At 38.5% G+C, this 15,502-nt stretch overlaps 3 protein-coding genes across 3 annotated transcripts; all 3 read right to left on the reverse strand.

Annotated features, from left to right (window-relative positions):
- Positions 1-2,181: 2,181 nt before the first annotated feature.
- On the reverse strand, positions 2,182-4,936 carry LOC126610376 (double-stranded RNA-binding protein 3-like). Its single transcript, XM_050278436.1, has 4 exons — positions 4,500-4,936; positions 4,127-4,375; positions 3,803-4,022; positions 2,182-3,706 (listed from the first exon to the last, which is right to left on the reverse strand). The coding sequence occupies exons 2-4, from the start codon at positions 4,370-4,372 to the stop codon at positions 2,718-2,720; spliced, it is 1,455 nt and encodes a 484-aa protein (XP_050134393.1). The 5' UTR covers positions 4,373-4,375; positions 4,500-4,936; the 3' UTR covers positions 2,182-2,717.
- Positions 4,937-5,085: 149 nt separating this feature from the next.
- Positions 5,086-8,969, reverse strand: LOC126610377 (probable protein S-acyltransferase 7). The gene is made up of 5 exons (XM_050278437.1): positions 8,540-8,969; positions 7,753-7,935; positions 6,745-7,041; positions 6,062-6,295; positions 5,086-5,950 (listed from the first exon to the last, which is right to left on the reverse strand). The coding sequence occupies exons 1-5, from the start codon at positions 8,636-8,638 to the stop codon at positions 5,426-5,428; spliced, it is 1,338 nt and encodes a 445-aa protein (XP_050134394.1). The 5' UTR covers positions 8,639-8,969; the 3' UTR covers positions 5,086-5,425.
- A 2,443-nt stretch (positions 8,970-11,412) lies between these two features.
- Positions 11,413-14,437, reverse strand: LOC126610375 (uncharacterized). Its single transcript, XM_050278435.1, has 7 exons — positions 13,984-14,437; positions 13,627-13,789; positions 13,255-13,455; positions 12,928-13,170; positions 12,376-12,523; positions 11,898-12,129; positions 11,413-11,815 (listed from the first exon to the last, which is right to left on the reverse strand). Exons 1-7 carry the CDS (start codon positions 14,327-14,329, stop codon positions 11,478-11,480), a joined length of 1,671 nt encoding a protein of 556 aa, XP_050134392.1. The 5' UTR covers positions 14,330-14,437; the 3' UTR covers positions 11,413-11,477.
- Positions 14,438-15,502: the final 1,065 nt, after the last annotated feature.

The following is a 15,502-nucleotide window of genomic DNA, read 5'->3' on the forward strand; positions in this document are numbered from 1 at the left end:
TGTGGGAAAGGAAAGGAAAAAAATAAGGGAATTTTAACGAAAAATTACATTTTTTACACTAAAAAGTCAATTATAGTACTATTTACTTTACCCTTATCGTTAAAACTCAAAATTTTCATTAATTTTCCTAAAAAATAAAGGTAGTTTACGAAGTTACCCTTTAATATTTAGCGGAAACTAACACTGCAGAGTTGGATGGCGACTGAACATGCATAGTATTTGTTGGTATGCATGTTCCATACGTATTGAGCTTTCTTTTAATTTGTCACTAAAAGCAAACATTTAGGTATGTTTTGTCACTAAAGCAACGAGTATCTGGTGCCATTCGTCATGAGTTACAGTGGCCATTGGGAACGTACGTACGATTGATGTAGCCAATTTCTTTCTTTTTCACATCTCATCTGATCGTTCGTTATTTTTATGCAGGAGTGGATCGTTTGATTCGTCTTGTTTGGGATTTTAATTAATTAGGTCATGGAATTCCAATGTCGCACTACTTCTCTCATATTGCATGCTTAAATTATTACCGCATTTTCTTCACTTTAATGAATCAGATTCCATCATATATCCATCATGCATGAGAACTTGCTGGCTAGCCACCCCTTTCTCATACCCAATAGGCATCGTGACATGTTCAATGATCTTTTGTGTCACCCATATCTGACCTCATGTCTTCCATTGGGCTTTTATTTGGGGACATCTGATTGATCGGGCTGCTCAAGGCAAGTAAGGGCTGCGTAACTCATGTCTTAAAGCACTCACTCACGTACATGTCTATATATTATAAATCAGCAAAGGATTTAGCGTTTGATTTGGACCACAAGTCTTTGTATTCTGTATAAGTTGTATCAGTTAGCTGGCTCGTAAGGGGTTAGCTAGGGTTGGAATTGTTTTTCCTTCCTTGGTTTGGTCCTTCTATTACTTAATAAGTTATTGAACAGGTGTGGAAGGAAGGGAACGGAACGGAAAAGGGACTCGGGGTTTTGACACAACATCATCTCCATTAAGAGGTTTTTTCAAGTGTCGGGTATTCAAGTTGTACGTACTCCATATATCATAATACAAGTGGAGAAAATGATATATTTTTCGCATCTCTCTACTTATTTTATAACAGGTGAAGTACCCGCTTAAATACAGAAACACTAGAAAAAATTTCTCATCTCCAACATCTCCATCTCTCCAAGCCTTTGTGATGAAATTTCACGTGCTTCTGTTCACATAGAATCATAGATAATCTGATGCTCACTTCACTGCCTCCAATGCTGTGCAACCTATAGGTAGGAATATCAAATGTCTATTTTAGTTATATAAATACTTCAAAAACTTCTTGTAGTATCATGAATTTCCCTTCCAAAAATATCATCACAACCTTTGTTTTCATGCCATTTTCGATACACTTGCAAGCCTCTATAATATCATATTGGTTATTGGACATTATCGAGTTTTTCCAAATCCCCATAAATCATTTTCAGCATGACTTTACAAATGATGATATAAATAAATGGTAAGCAGAACACTTTTGTTATCTATTTATGTGGCTCAGTAAATGGTAAAACCACTTATAAATGACTAATAACAGTTTCCTTATATACAGACAAAAGATCTTGTGAAGCTAAAAATTTACATTTTTCATAAAAACCATGAACTATAAGTCACGATTTTAAATTGGTTTTGCAAATTTTTTGGGTAAAAAAAAAAACCGTCACAAACCTTGTTAAGCTAATTAAAATTCAGGTAGACATTTCAGAGATTTTTCTCACACAAAATCATTTATGGGACCTACTACTCCTTTTACTTGTTATTCATGGTCTCATTTTAGAGATTTTCCAAACCCTAGAAATCGCTTACGAGACCTAACTTTTTTCACCCATTTTGCTATGTTGTAATAAAATCGTCACAATCCTTGTTTTCGTGCCATTTCGTCACACTACAAGCTTTTTTTTAATTTCATGCCGGAAATCTACTTTTTGGCACTACATTTCTGTAAATTACCGACACCAAATAAATACTTAGGCTTCGATTTTGGTAATAGCTATTACAGATTTGAACCGAATGGTATTTACAGCTGTACTCCCACCACCCCATCACAACACAACGGCTACAACTCTCTCATTCATTCAAAATGTTGTAACCCTCTAATCTAAGTCCACACATTATTATAAAATATTCAGGGACGTAGGCTTAAACTCAATCAGTATAATTTATATAGAACAGATTCACCGTCATGTAACGTTCTAATCCAATAGTACATTAACATGTAGAGAATTGAATCAAGACGTGACATTGAATCTGTCGCATATAAAGTGGAGAGGCTATTATACAAACAATAGGAATAGCCGATTAGGGGAAGAAGAAGATAAGATGAAGAAAAAGCTGTCTGCCTCTCTCTCTCTGAGGAGGGGACTGAGAAGAAGAGGAAGAAGAAAGAAGCATTAATGGAAAATACAGAAGCATTAAATATCTCTGAGAGTATATTAATTGCTTGCGTTAATCGCTACAGTGTCTGTTGTCCGTCTTCAGGCTGCCTTCATTGCTCTCCCAAACCGCCTCTCTCTCCCGATCTCTTATCCTCTGCAACTGCAACCCACCTCTTCATCTCTCATTTATTGCTCTCTCTCTCTCTCGTTCTGTGGCCAGTCCACAATGCATGTAAAAACATGTCATCCCAACTGCTTAATTTCCATCCAAGTAAAAAGGCAGTAACTTTCAGTTATGATTTAGATCATCTTACTAATGTCTTTGTTGCCTCCTCCTAACTGCAGCTTGTTAAACTCGGAACCCAGCTGCTGAGTTAAACTTGAACTTGACTCGGGCATCTTCCACCTTGAGCTGCCCCATGATGATGAATTAGTAGAATCACTTAAACTTAAGCCTGCTTTTGCTTCTGAAGAAATGCCTTTCATTGCCATCACTTTTGTTGGTATGGAAGGTCTCACTGGTGCCGGTGGTGCTGCACAAACTGGGATCACCGATCTCATTTGAACTGCAGGTGCAAAATTCTTGTGAGGACTTAACCCTCCACTATACATGTTGAATCCACTAGTCCGTCTTTTTGAAATCTTGACACCAGGTGCGGCCTTAATTGGACCGGACAATTCAAAAGCGCCATAATTTCCGGCATTAGACACAGGAAATTGCCTGTATGCAGAACCTGATGAACCAAATATACCACTTGAATTTGAACCACTAGGACCCTCCTTTACAATACCAAGCCATTCTTCCTCATCCCTTTGGTGCTCTTCTAATGGAGGTGGTATAACTTGTGAACCTTCCCTCACACTCACTTGTACTGGGATTGGCCTATAATCGGATAATGGCGGATGGGAAGGGGACTTGTCTTTGTTGAGCATTGTAGATGGTGGCAAAATCTTCGAGGTGGTTCGAGGGGGAGGTGGAGGAAGAAGAGATGCAAAAGTGTTCTGCTTTTGAACTGTTGAAACTTGTGGAACCAAATCAGTTAACAGATCTACCAGCCTCGAGTTTTGATTCTGCAGAGAGCTAGTACTACTACTGGATGAAGATGATGACGATGACAACGACGATGATGATCTCACCATTCTTCTCCTTGCTTGAATTGGATCCATCCTCCTCATAAATTGCTTGCTATTATTATTGTTGTTATCATCTCTGGGTTTAAAATTTGAGAGCAACCTTGTCACAACTGCCTGCTCTTCTTCTGCTTCTTTATTTGTGGAAAACCCCAGGTCTGGAATTGCACAAAGATACTACATTTCATGAAGCAATTGCATAATGCTAATAAAAAACACAGTTAAAACAAAATATGCAGAAAATGCATACATACTTTTTTTCAAGGCAAACCAGGCTGCAATTGCAGCATTCTTCTCTGCTTGCTTCTTGGTTTTGGCCGGCTCGCCAGTAAAATTCATTCCGGCAAGCTCCACGGTACACGTAAAAACCGGGACATGGCCGGGACCTGATCGTACAGTGGTGTATACAGGGAGCTTCAGCCCAGCTCTGTGAGCTGTTTCTTGGAGGAGGTTTTTGTAAATTCCAGTTTCATCCTTCACATTTACGTAAGATAAAATTCAATAAAAAACCATGCTAAATAATTATTCAACGTAACTTTGGAAACAGAGAGGCTTATGGTGGATGTTAATGAACTTACAAGAACTCTGGCAGTGAGAGACCTGGAAGGGCCTCTGGTGGAGAGCTTATTGAGAGCAACTTCTGCGGCTGCATGCTCCGCCTGTCTCACCGTGGTGCAGTAGGCCGGGCTTTCGAAGATCTCGTGGTTAAAGTTTACGGAAGCTTTGAATCTCGGCGCATGATCCGGTCCTTCCCTGGTGCACGCGTACGAAGGCAGGTTGAAACAGCTTCTCTGTGCAAGCTCCTGCAGCTGGTTCTTGTACATCTCCTTCACAAAACAAATCCAAAAAACCCACCAAATCTTCCATAAAACATAATTACAAGGAAAACCCATCATTTCAAGTGGCAAAAATCATACAAAAAATGGTTGTTAAATTAGCGGAGAAACTTACATGTAATTAAAAGCAGGATTTTTTAAGAGATATCAAGAGTGAAAGATAATGAACTAAACTAGTTGCGAGCGACGAGCAGATTCCTCAGTCAGTCCTACATTGGCTACGAGCACAAAAGTTACAACTAGTAAATGTCTTCTGAGAGACAGCAGGTGGAGAAGAAGAAGGACAAGAAAAAGCGAAAAGGAAATGAAATGGTGAAGCTTTAATTACGAGCAGCTGGTAAAATCTTATTGTACGGAGCAGTGTTATCAGCACACTGAGAAAAATCTCGGAGCAGGCGGAGTGGAAAATGTCAAAAAACGAAGCTTTAATTACTCTTTTTGAGATTTTTTACCAACTAGGGAAACAGAATTCTTTACTGCTATTAATTCAAATCAAATATTTTCCCGTTATATCTGCAAGGTCAAATTGCACAACAATCCCTGCAGTAATACATTACCAAATTATCAATTTATTTTGTTTTGGGGAAAAGATAAAGACCATATCATCGGATTTGGTTCATCTCCTGAGCTTAGAAGGTTGAGCTTCATGAGCAAAGCACATGGACTGTTGGATTTTAATCCAACGGCTACAAACAGAGGGATCCTCTAAAAGTTGTAATAACATCACGCGATAGTGTAACAATAATTCACAATATAATTGGTGAACCACAGAGAGAGAAACTCCACAATGGCAATACAATTAGGAACTAACTAATTCCACAAACGCAATACAAAACAAGAAAGCTCACCCATACAACACACAACTCCTTCCTAAATTGCACAACGGCCAAACCCAACACCTTACAGTGAAAGTCCCTTCCCCATATTGCACATAATATTAATGTCGGACTTAAATGGCTGCGCACGAAAACAAACCACCACTCTGCAGGACAATCAAATCTTCCGTGTCGCTAGTCAGCTGGTCTGTCGCATTTTGGCTGCCTATGTATGTCGGTTCTCGTTCGTCAAGCCGCCGCTGCTACTGCTGCCCATGCGGTTTGGTTCCCCGACTCTAGCTGCCAAAGCAAGAACTTCTGGGGACATTTCCCAACTTCCACTTTTCCTTCCCCAGCTCGATCGCCTGGGATGTATTCCAGCGCGATCCACAGTTTCATCAACTGTCGTCCTTATATCTGGGGATACTTCACTTAATTCACCATCTTTTACATTCACGCGATCATTGCCGTTATGCTGCCCGTCGTAATTATCTCCCCCAGCATTCATGTCACCCCACACTGTTTTTCTGCCCATTTCAATGTCATCCACAGCTTTTCCCATATTTGGGCTCATAAAACCCCCACCCCCTGATCGAGGAGGTAACGCCGGTTCCCTTGGAACCTTGTCCCTGAAATTGTTCTTGGACTTGGGAATGGTGGTACAAAATATCTCTTTGAAATTGTCGATCACTCCTTTGTTATACGGGTTGGCTCGCCTATCATATCGATAGCGGAAATTCTCATATGTAGTCTGCAAAAACAATGCCCACAGATATAAGATCACGCTAGTGCTAATATATAAATCACACAGATAAAGTTCTATGCTAAAGGGTTGTGACAGGTTCAAGATGGGTCTCCTGACCTGATTTGTACTGATGAGATACAAATGGAAGGCTGTAAGACCACCAACAAACCACATCGATATGAAAGTATAGAGTATCAGCACAATAGATGCTGGAGTTTTAATCAATGCTTTCCAAATCGTTGTCTCCTCAGCTCCCATGATCCTTCTAACGTACACCCAGCAGAATGCAAAAACATATATACAAAGAAGAGTTGTGGAGAAGACAAACATGAAGAAGAATCGATAGTTCCTCTGCAACCAAATTAGGGAATGTTCAGATTCATTTTCCTTATACCCAAAGTTTCACATATCAAGTATCATTTGAAAGGAGACCTCTGAGAAGCCACCATATAAGCAACATGAGTTAATTAAATAAAGCCAAATCAAGAAACATGTATTAACGACTGTACATTCTATGTTAGTCCTATTGAGTCTTTCACAAGCACGCACATTTAACCAGATAAGCTAAAGCACCTCATGTGACTATGAAAAACAATTGAAAGTCCAGTCTCCTTGTGAATTTCAGGTTGAGATTTAAATATTCCAGGTGGAGATTTATATATTCCAATATTTCGTACATTACTACAATTACTATGGTGTATATTACTAAGACCAATACATGCAAGAATGCTTGCATTTGTCTCAGTTCATATTCATTGGCAGAGGAATTAGAATACAAGTCTAATGAAAGAATTACTTACCAGCCCAATACACTGCCCAACCCAGGGACAATGGTGATCGAATCTTTCTACACAGTTGTTGCATATTGAACAGTGGGAGCAGCGAGGCGGTCTATAAAGCATACAAGTATCACAATACTTGATCTTAACAGAGATTCCATTCACCTCAACTTCTTTGATGCGAGGCAAGCGCAACTGTGGTGTTTGTCCAGCCCCACCTTCTATATTCCCATCAAATCCTTCAGGCTCTGGAGGGTGTGTGTTACGGGGAATTATACCAGGATCTCTTCCAGAGGTTAGCAGGAGGAGAATTAAATCCTGGAAATTGAACATTGTGTGAGCATTTTTCACAAAGTGCAAATACATTGACATTTGTATAGTTATCAACTTATCACTATATGCACCAGCTAATGAGTGCTTTTGAAGGAACAATTTTACTAGAAGCTGCAGAACTTGTTAGAACAACTCTACAAACCTAGTTGATTATCAATACATGACTCGTCAAGGTAAAAAACTGACTACCAAAATAGACTCCAAAATCTATTCAAATAAGAGCCTGTCTAAAGTGGTAAAATTTTCAACAGCATAGTGTTACACCAACCTACAAATTGTATTGGTAACAATCACCGTAAGAAAGAGTATTGTACTTAAAAGGAAGTGATATGCTCCATAACGTACCATGTTCCTCCCTAATCTCTTTGACTAGAGGCTAGCATTTTTAAAGTGCAGTCCAACCAATGTAAGTTTACACTCTTTCAACTAACGGAAACTATAGGAAACTTACCACTACCATTTGGAGCATGCCAAACAGTCCTATCACAACATACAACCCACACTCCAATCCAATGCAATACACTCAAATACTACATATATGTACACACACACACAGAGACACACACGTAGACATACACCGAGAGAGAGAGAGAGAGAGAGAGAGAGTTCCTTTCGACATAACACAGCAGATTTTCTGGCAAAATATAAAATTCCTTTACACAAATAAGCTGTGTGGGAATTGGAAAGAGAACTCACATAAACAGTGAATACAACAGTGACAGCCATTATTAATATTCCCAAGTGATGTGAGTAATGATCCATCAACTTTCTGGCAACAAAGATGCAGAATATTGTGACAGGAGCAACAATCAGAAATATGGTCAGCCCCAACGATCTTACATCTGGTCCGAAAACAATCCTCCCCTGAAGGAAAAATATCTGCAAACAAGCAAATACAATACATTTATGTAATTTTCGACAATGGCATTCACGACAAAGCAAGCTACTGCCCTGCAAACCACCATCTGAATTCTAAAAGCTTAAAACTTGGCATCCCTATACTTGTAAAACATTAGCTTTATGTTCATCAAACTATAAACAAACACAACCGATCCTTTAATTCCGTGTTTATCAACATAAACTTAGTTGAATTCATCATTATCCTCGCTTTCGTCTCAAATGTATATGCAATATCTCCTTTTTACATCTTTTCTTTGTTACTTTCAAATTCCTCACAGGGGCAAAATAAGAACTTTAATTATTTGACTAAAACATTATCCAAAAATAGATATTTGAAAGAAAAAAGGGCATAAAATTGCGAAGAATAATACCAATCGCAATAGGACAAAAATAGTAAAAACCTAACAATGGAAAATGCATGACCGAAACCATAATCTATGAAGCTCTAAAACTTAAATTATATAAAACATAGCCTCACTGAAATTATTCCGGAAAAAAAATCTAGCAGAAATGAAACAAGAAAGAAAGAAATCTGAGCAAGCGAAAGAGAGAAGACGAAAAAGGAGAGTAAAAACGAACTGACATTGCTGCCCTTCCAATTCTGGTAGACCCGCAAATCAGTGGCGGCGCCGGCGGATCCGGAAGCCTGATCCGATCGCTGCGGTGGAGGCACCACGTACATCGTTTCCTCGCCGCCAACAACAGCCTTCTCAGTTTCAGCTCAGCAAGATCGTCCTCGCTGGATTCTCGATACAGCCATGTCGATTCTACTCTCTAGTAGTCGCTTTTGACTCAGGTCCGGACTCCGAAGCAGAAATAACGGAAAAGAGGAGCTGAAGCGGTCGATGTGGTCTGAGTAAAATGCTAATGGGTCGGGTTCCGGCGAGCCGGGCGGCAAGGCGCGTGGGCGGGTGGGGTTGAAGCGAAAGGAGCAAAAGGGTTTTTCATTATCCTTTTTGTTATCAGCAGCAAGAGCCGAAAGAGAGAGAGAGAGAGATAAAGAGAGAGAGAGGGGTTCGCTCTATCACTGCTGTGTGTCTGTGCTTTACAGGGGGATGGGCTGACGTGGCGTGATTTTATTCGGCGGAGGGGCTTGGGGCTGGACCAGACCCGCACCAGAGAATACGTGACGGGATGAGTATGAGTTTTTACTCAAAATTGCTCGTTGCCGAATCATAGAAGTTTATAATTAAAATCGTTCATATTATAAACTATTTTATAAAGATAGACTCTGTTTATGTATTTGTAACAATGTATTGATTAAAACGACCTTAACTTTAATTCATTTTTTGCACATATGAATTTTACATTGTGATTTGTATGTAATATGAATGATTTTGATAACAAAACAAAGCTATTTGATTCAAACATAGAGAATTTTAAGTAAGAGTTAGTACTCATGTTTTTAGTAGTAAAATATTATTGTTTCCCAAATTTCAATAAAAAAAACTTAAAGCATTTGTAATTTTCAAAGGGATGTGATATCTACACATCTATTTTCTCATACAACCTTTTAATTTTCGACTGTCAAATCGGATTAATTGAAAAATATCAAGGGACAAAAATAAAAAAAAGGTGTGTGAAAAGTAAAAAAAGATATGCGGATAGCACATCCCTTTTCAAAATGCCTTTGGAGTATTAAGCTCCTATAAAATAATTGGAATTTATTAAGAATGACATCTTTGTTGGAAAAAGAAATGAAGATTTTGTCCGCCGTTCTGGCATATTGTTTCTTAGAACAAGATTAGAAGGAGATGTTGCAACACTTGTCATGTCATGGCGATGGTGGTAATGTATGGTGTCCTCCACGACTCCAATGCTCATTTCATTTTTTCACTAGTTGAGCATTTTCAAGTATTTTTAATATAAATCTTATGGTTACCAAGGTGTGATTTATTGTTTACGTAAAAACTATATGGTTAAATATGTGAACAATGTTTATGAGTTAACAATAAAAAAGAAAACTAATGAAAAGGGCTTGAAAACTTTGAGTTTTAATGATAAGGACAAAATAAAAGGTAAAGTGAATAGTACCAGAATTGATTTTTTAGTGTAAAAATGTGGTTTTTCGTTAAAGTGAACAGTACCAGGTGCTTTTCGTTAAAGTTCCCTATGTGAAGGAATAATTGATCTGACCAGCTTTATTCGGTAAATATTAATTTTTTTAGCATTACCGTTAAACTTTTTCGAAAGTAAATAGAATTTTGGAATATAGAAATGTTGGCCCTTTTCTTTTCTGGATGAAAATCGAAATGCTAAAAGTCCTAATAGGGGCATGCATTTAGGAAAGAGGAGGAGGAGGATTTGTTTCAACTTTTGCTTTGTCTTTCTAAACTTTAGGGGATTCAATGTCAAATCGGAAAAAAAGAAAAAGAAAAAAAAAATCTCTGCTTTTGCTTTTACTTTATAATTCCATTTTCCCTTGCTGATCAGGAATGGGTGGTCAAGGATGAATGGATGGCCAAGTGAATTTGCTCTCACAAGTCAAGTTGCAAACCTTTTACCCTCCTCTGGCTCTTTGGATTCGATCGGAACGGTTAAGTACATAGAATTAAGACGTATTGAAAGTAAAGTTGACCGGTATTTTATTTTAAGGAAATTAGAAGAGAATTAGATACTGAAGAACAAAAAACACCAAGAAAATGAGATCTTTGTTTCCATAGACTCTTTGTTGTAAAGTCGGTCGCAGATGAGATGAACAAGCAACTTCAAGAAAATTAGATTGTTAGGTAAATAGGAAATCCATGGTGATTGCCATGAACGATGACCCCATGCATCCTGCACGAAAATCCACGATGGTTGCATGCAGTTGCAGTTGCACTGTTGCAGCTGCACATTTAAACTCAATCCAACGTAGGAATGAAAACACAAGGTGCAATCATGCTCCGTTCTCCTTGCTTAATACATACATAAAACTTTAAAATTATTGATACAGAGACCACATATTTATACTACATTGGTATATCATCATATTTATAATATATTTAGTCAAATAGTCCACATAATTCAACGAGTACAAAATTCTGGTGCATACCATGTTTTGGTGCATGGTAAAACAATGTGTATAAACGTAGGTTTGACTAGTGAATACAACTATACGTTATTAACTTATTTACATCTAAGTTCGAAGCTTTTTTTGTAGAACTCTGAGGCATGTCATGCTTCGGTGCATAGCCATAAGAGTTGCAGATGTGCGTTAGACCAAGTATTATTTTGATGAAAAGGACCACCATATACAGTACAAGTTGAGCACCACATATGGTCTGTTGGAATTAGAAAGAGTGAAAATCAGAAACGTTATTATTCTTGTGCAATGTTAAAGCCGGCTATGGTTTTGATGGTGATAGAACAATGGCGAAACCTTTCCGTTGACACTGGTAGTAAAATGATGACGGTGAAGCTTTCGGCGGCAGCCGGCGCTGCAACTACCTGAGCAACAGTTCGACCAAGAGGTGCTTGCTAGAAGTAGAATAATAAGAGAAATAACGTGTAATGTGCATGAACGAAATGAATGATAACTACTACAAAAGGAACGGAATAGTTTTCACAACCACCTTCCTTGAACTACAAAAAGACCGAAGATGATTTTCGTCGATCGTGCCAAAACCGGATAACTCAATCCCGTACTCCGCCAGCCTCTTGATATCCCTAGGAAGCGGGGATTGCCAAAGACCATCCCACCAAGCCGGAGGGAGAAGTGGCGTGAAAGCACACTGATTGGGCTGGCTATGGCAACTGAGTGGACCAGCAAATCTGTTCCACACATGCCCCCAACCGATCTGAAACCTTAGACCTTCTCTCAACAAATCACCTTGGAAGCTGCTTAAGAATGCAAAACTTGAACCGGTTGGGTCGTTGCCTGAGAAAGAATAGAACGAACATTAGAACACTTTTCGGCAACATTTGTTAGTAGAGAGGACTCGGGCACTGTATGTATGTACCAAGATTGTTTGCTGCAGCCAGTGCCGCAATTAACTGAGCATAGGTAGTCCCAACACGCCTGTGAGCCCCGGAGACAACAGCATGTTTTGCACGCGATGCAAGAAAGAAGTCCACAAAAGCAACCCATCTAGGTGCTGGACCCCAATCCTTCACTCTAAAATCTAAACTGTGCAATCCTTTACGGCCATCGGATATATTTCCTTTGAATAGTTCATAATCAAAATGAATAACCTAAGATGCACAAATGAATCAGATACAAAAGAACAGAGTTAGATTGTAAAAGAACGCGTAATAAAAGAGACTTTCAAACAATTTAACTCAATTATGTGAAAGAAATTAAGGTTGCATTCCCGAATCCTTATTACAGATTTCAAAAGGACAAAGTTCCTACAGTTATTAATTTCATGAGTGATATACTATGCTGAATCGCTGATCATGCAATTAGATTTCGGATATTCCACAGACAAAGTATATTACCTCCGCAAATTTACTTATATTTGGAGTAATACTTTTCACAAGAGAGGGATTATCTGACACTAGCACCACCCTAGGTCTTGGGGACTTGCCAAGATTGTGCATGGATTTTTTTATGCAATTCAATGCTGCCTGTGCAGCTCTCACAGACCTGAAATACAGGAGGCAAAACATGTGTCATTGATTAAATTCATAGGGAGAATACATGGCATTTCTGTGTGTGTGTGCATCGCATGCAAGCTTTCTAATACCAGTTTGATGGTTTACTTCCAATAACTACATCGCCGAGCATGCTTCGGAAAATGTATCAACTAACTGGGGAAGCTTAACGATAATAAAACTTCAAAATGAATTGGCCACAACAATCAAGAAAAACCAAAGGTATTTGTTAATTTCCAACATTAGAAATTCTTATCAACTTTTCACAAAATTACATCCATTTCTGTAATATTCACTGCTTTAACAGGATTAAGATGTCCTACCTCATCAACCCTATATTTCCGAACCTTGTACTTAATCTAATCAAGGAATGAATTAAAAGGGAGGTTGTGTTACTTATTCATGAGCATTCGCATGTGCAGTGAAATATCAGGTTCCGCTCCACCAAGAACCCAATTGACTGCTTCCTGAACATCCACAGAAGGGGTTATAAGCACTCTCATCAGCTCCCCAAATACATTAGGCCGAGAATGGAGATCCTCTGGCTTCCCAAATAAAGTAGAAGCAGCATTCCTCATCCCAGGGTGGATATTCTTCAAGAAAAACTGGGCTGCCACAGCATCATTCGTCCCTTGGAACCTGCATTGTTAACATTAACAATCATGCGACGATATCCAATGATGACGAGTTAACAGAAAGATCGCAACACTTTTATCACTTTACCATATAATGGGTTGCTTCCATTCTATCCAGTTGCTACAAAGAACATTGGTCTGTGCTGGCTTCTCAAAGTCATCACTTCTCATAACCAGTTGCCTTCCATACTTGTTTGCACATTTATTAAGTCTCCAAAGATGCTTAATTTCTCTGATGGTAAAGGAAAAATTGGAATAGGAAATGTAATCCTCAAAAGGGAATTTTCCCCTGCAACAAGCAACACCAATATGAGCACAAGAAAAAGTATATATTGCTGCAACTTAATATGCTTTAGCGGTAAGCAAAATCACCAGCTATTTCTAACAATTCAGGTTACAGCAGGAAGAACATTACTATGAAATACAAAAAAAGAAAGGCTTGAGGAAAGAACCAATATGCCTGGTTTGCCCAATGATCAGGGACCGGTTCAACATTATACTCAACGCTGCACCACTTAAGATTTTGTACATTTCGTTCCCGAAACCCGCCTCTGATGCTTTACCCATCACAAATCCGTGCTGACAAAACTGTTCCGGTGGAAGATTTCTTACCCTGGAAGCACCTGAAATTGAATGAACTGCATGAGCTTCCTTCACCTAAAAGTTCTACTCAATAACTCACAGCTTCTACACTCTAACTCAAAAGTATGATGCCATCAAGTTTGACAAACGCAAATAAGAAATCAATAATCACTTCCATAAAAAGCAGAAAATGTAAAAGTGCGTTCACAATCAGCAGAAAAATTAGCAACAATACCATTCAAGTCAAAGTGATGCTGAATAAACTTCCTGACTCTGAGACTCTCCTCCCAAAACCCTCCTCCTTCGAACTCCTTTCCCATCTCCTCCACCGTCGCGCACGAGCTCGAATTACGCTTACTCTTGCTCTGCGGCTCCGTCTCCAGCTCAACTCCGCCGCCGTTTTCAGACTCCGAATCCAAATTTCCAATCTGCATATAGAAATCGGGGCTCGTCGGAGGATCGACTTGTCGTAAGTTGAGCATCAACAGCCCCGCTCCAGCACACAACGCACAGACTATCAGAATTGATCCGACGGACACCCGCCTCCTTCGCCAAACGCCATAGCTCATCTTTTCCTTCATCTTTTTTCGTTTTGCCTGTGTGTCGGTGAATGGATATGGATCTGGAAGCCACAGATCGCTCGCTTCGTCGTCGTCCAGCTCAACTGAACAAGCTCACTCGCAGTGACTGATTCAGACAAAATACAAACAGAATGGATGTTGGTTGGGCTTGGGCCACATTTTAATGCACCCGGCATTTTCTAAGGCCCACAGCCCACTATCAATAAGTCCGATGGGAAAATCATGCACGTCGACTTAAAATTTTGGGCTAAGTGCTTTTATACCTTTCATATTTTAGTAATTGTTAAAGTTAGACCATAGGGTTTCAATTTTTTCACATTGTATCGTGAGAGTTTGAAATATATATAAATATATACAGGCTCTTTATGTAAAAGGATCATCATTTTTTTTCAAAAAATGGGGATTAGCTGTAGGACCCACTCCACATCGAACTTCAATGATTCGAATCGTCTATTTTGTAAGTCTCGTTTCATAGATCATCCTTACAAAAATTCAATTCAATCCGAAATCATTTGCCTATTTAATTATCAAGATAAAATTTCATTGTTTCTTATATGGCAAAGTATTTGTTAATTTATTTGAATTTAATTAGATGTCTTAAACATTTCCGATTTGGCTAATACTTTGTGAGAATGATTTTTGAGGTGCAACTTGAAAAATAGACGGTTTGAATCGTTAAAAGTTGATGTGGTTGGACTCTACAACTAATCCCTATTTTTTTATAAAAAAAAAAATAGGGATCCCTTCCCTTAAAGGTTTCCTCTATGTATATATAATGTTTTGATAGTTTAACTATAAGTTCAGATTTTAAGACATACATTTTGACCTACATTTTTGTAGTTCTCGTTCTGTAACTATTTTCAAGGTTTTGAACAGTCTATATTTCAAATCATATTAATGGATTATCTTTGTAAAAAAATTAAACAAATTCAAAAGAATTAAGACATTCATTTTTACTGAAAAAAAATATACAAGAACTGTTCTACAAAAAAAAAACATTAAATGTAATCCAACCGTCGTGTGATTTCCGAATGGGATGATTTTTAATACACACACACTTTTTGGGAAGAATTAAAAGTTTATGCCCATTTTCAAAACAACTCCAAACTTCAGGGGTGCAGTTTGTAACTAGCTGGAAAAGTGATTATTGAAGGGGGAAAAAAAAAGAAAAAA

The sequence above is a fragment of the Malus sylvestris genome, chromosome 17, assembly GCF_916048215.2.
Source record: "Malus sylvestris chromosome 17, drMalSylv7.2, whole genome shotgun sequence".
Taxonomy (NCBI): Eukaryota; Viridiplantae; Streptophyta; class Magnoliopsida; order Rosales; family Rosaceae; genus Malus; species Malus sylvestris.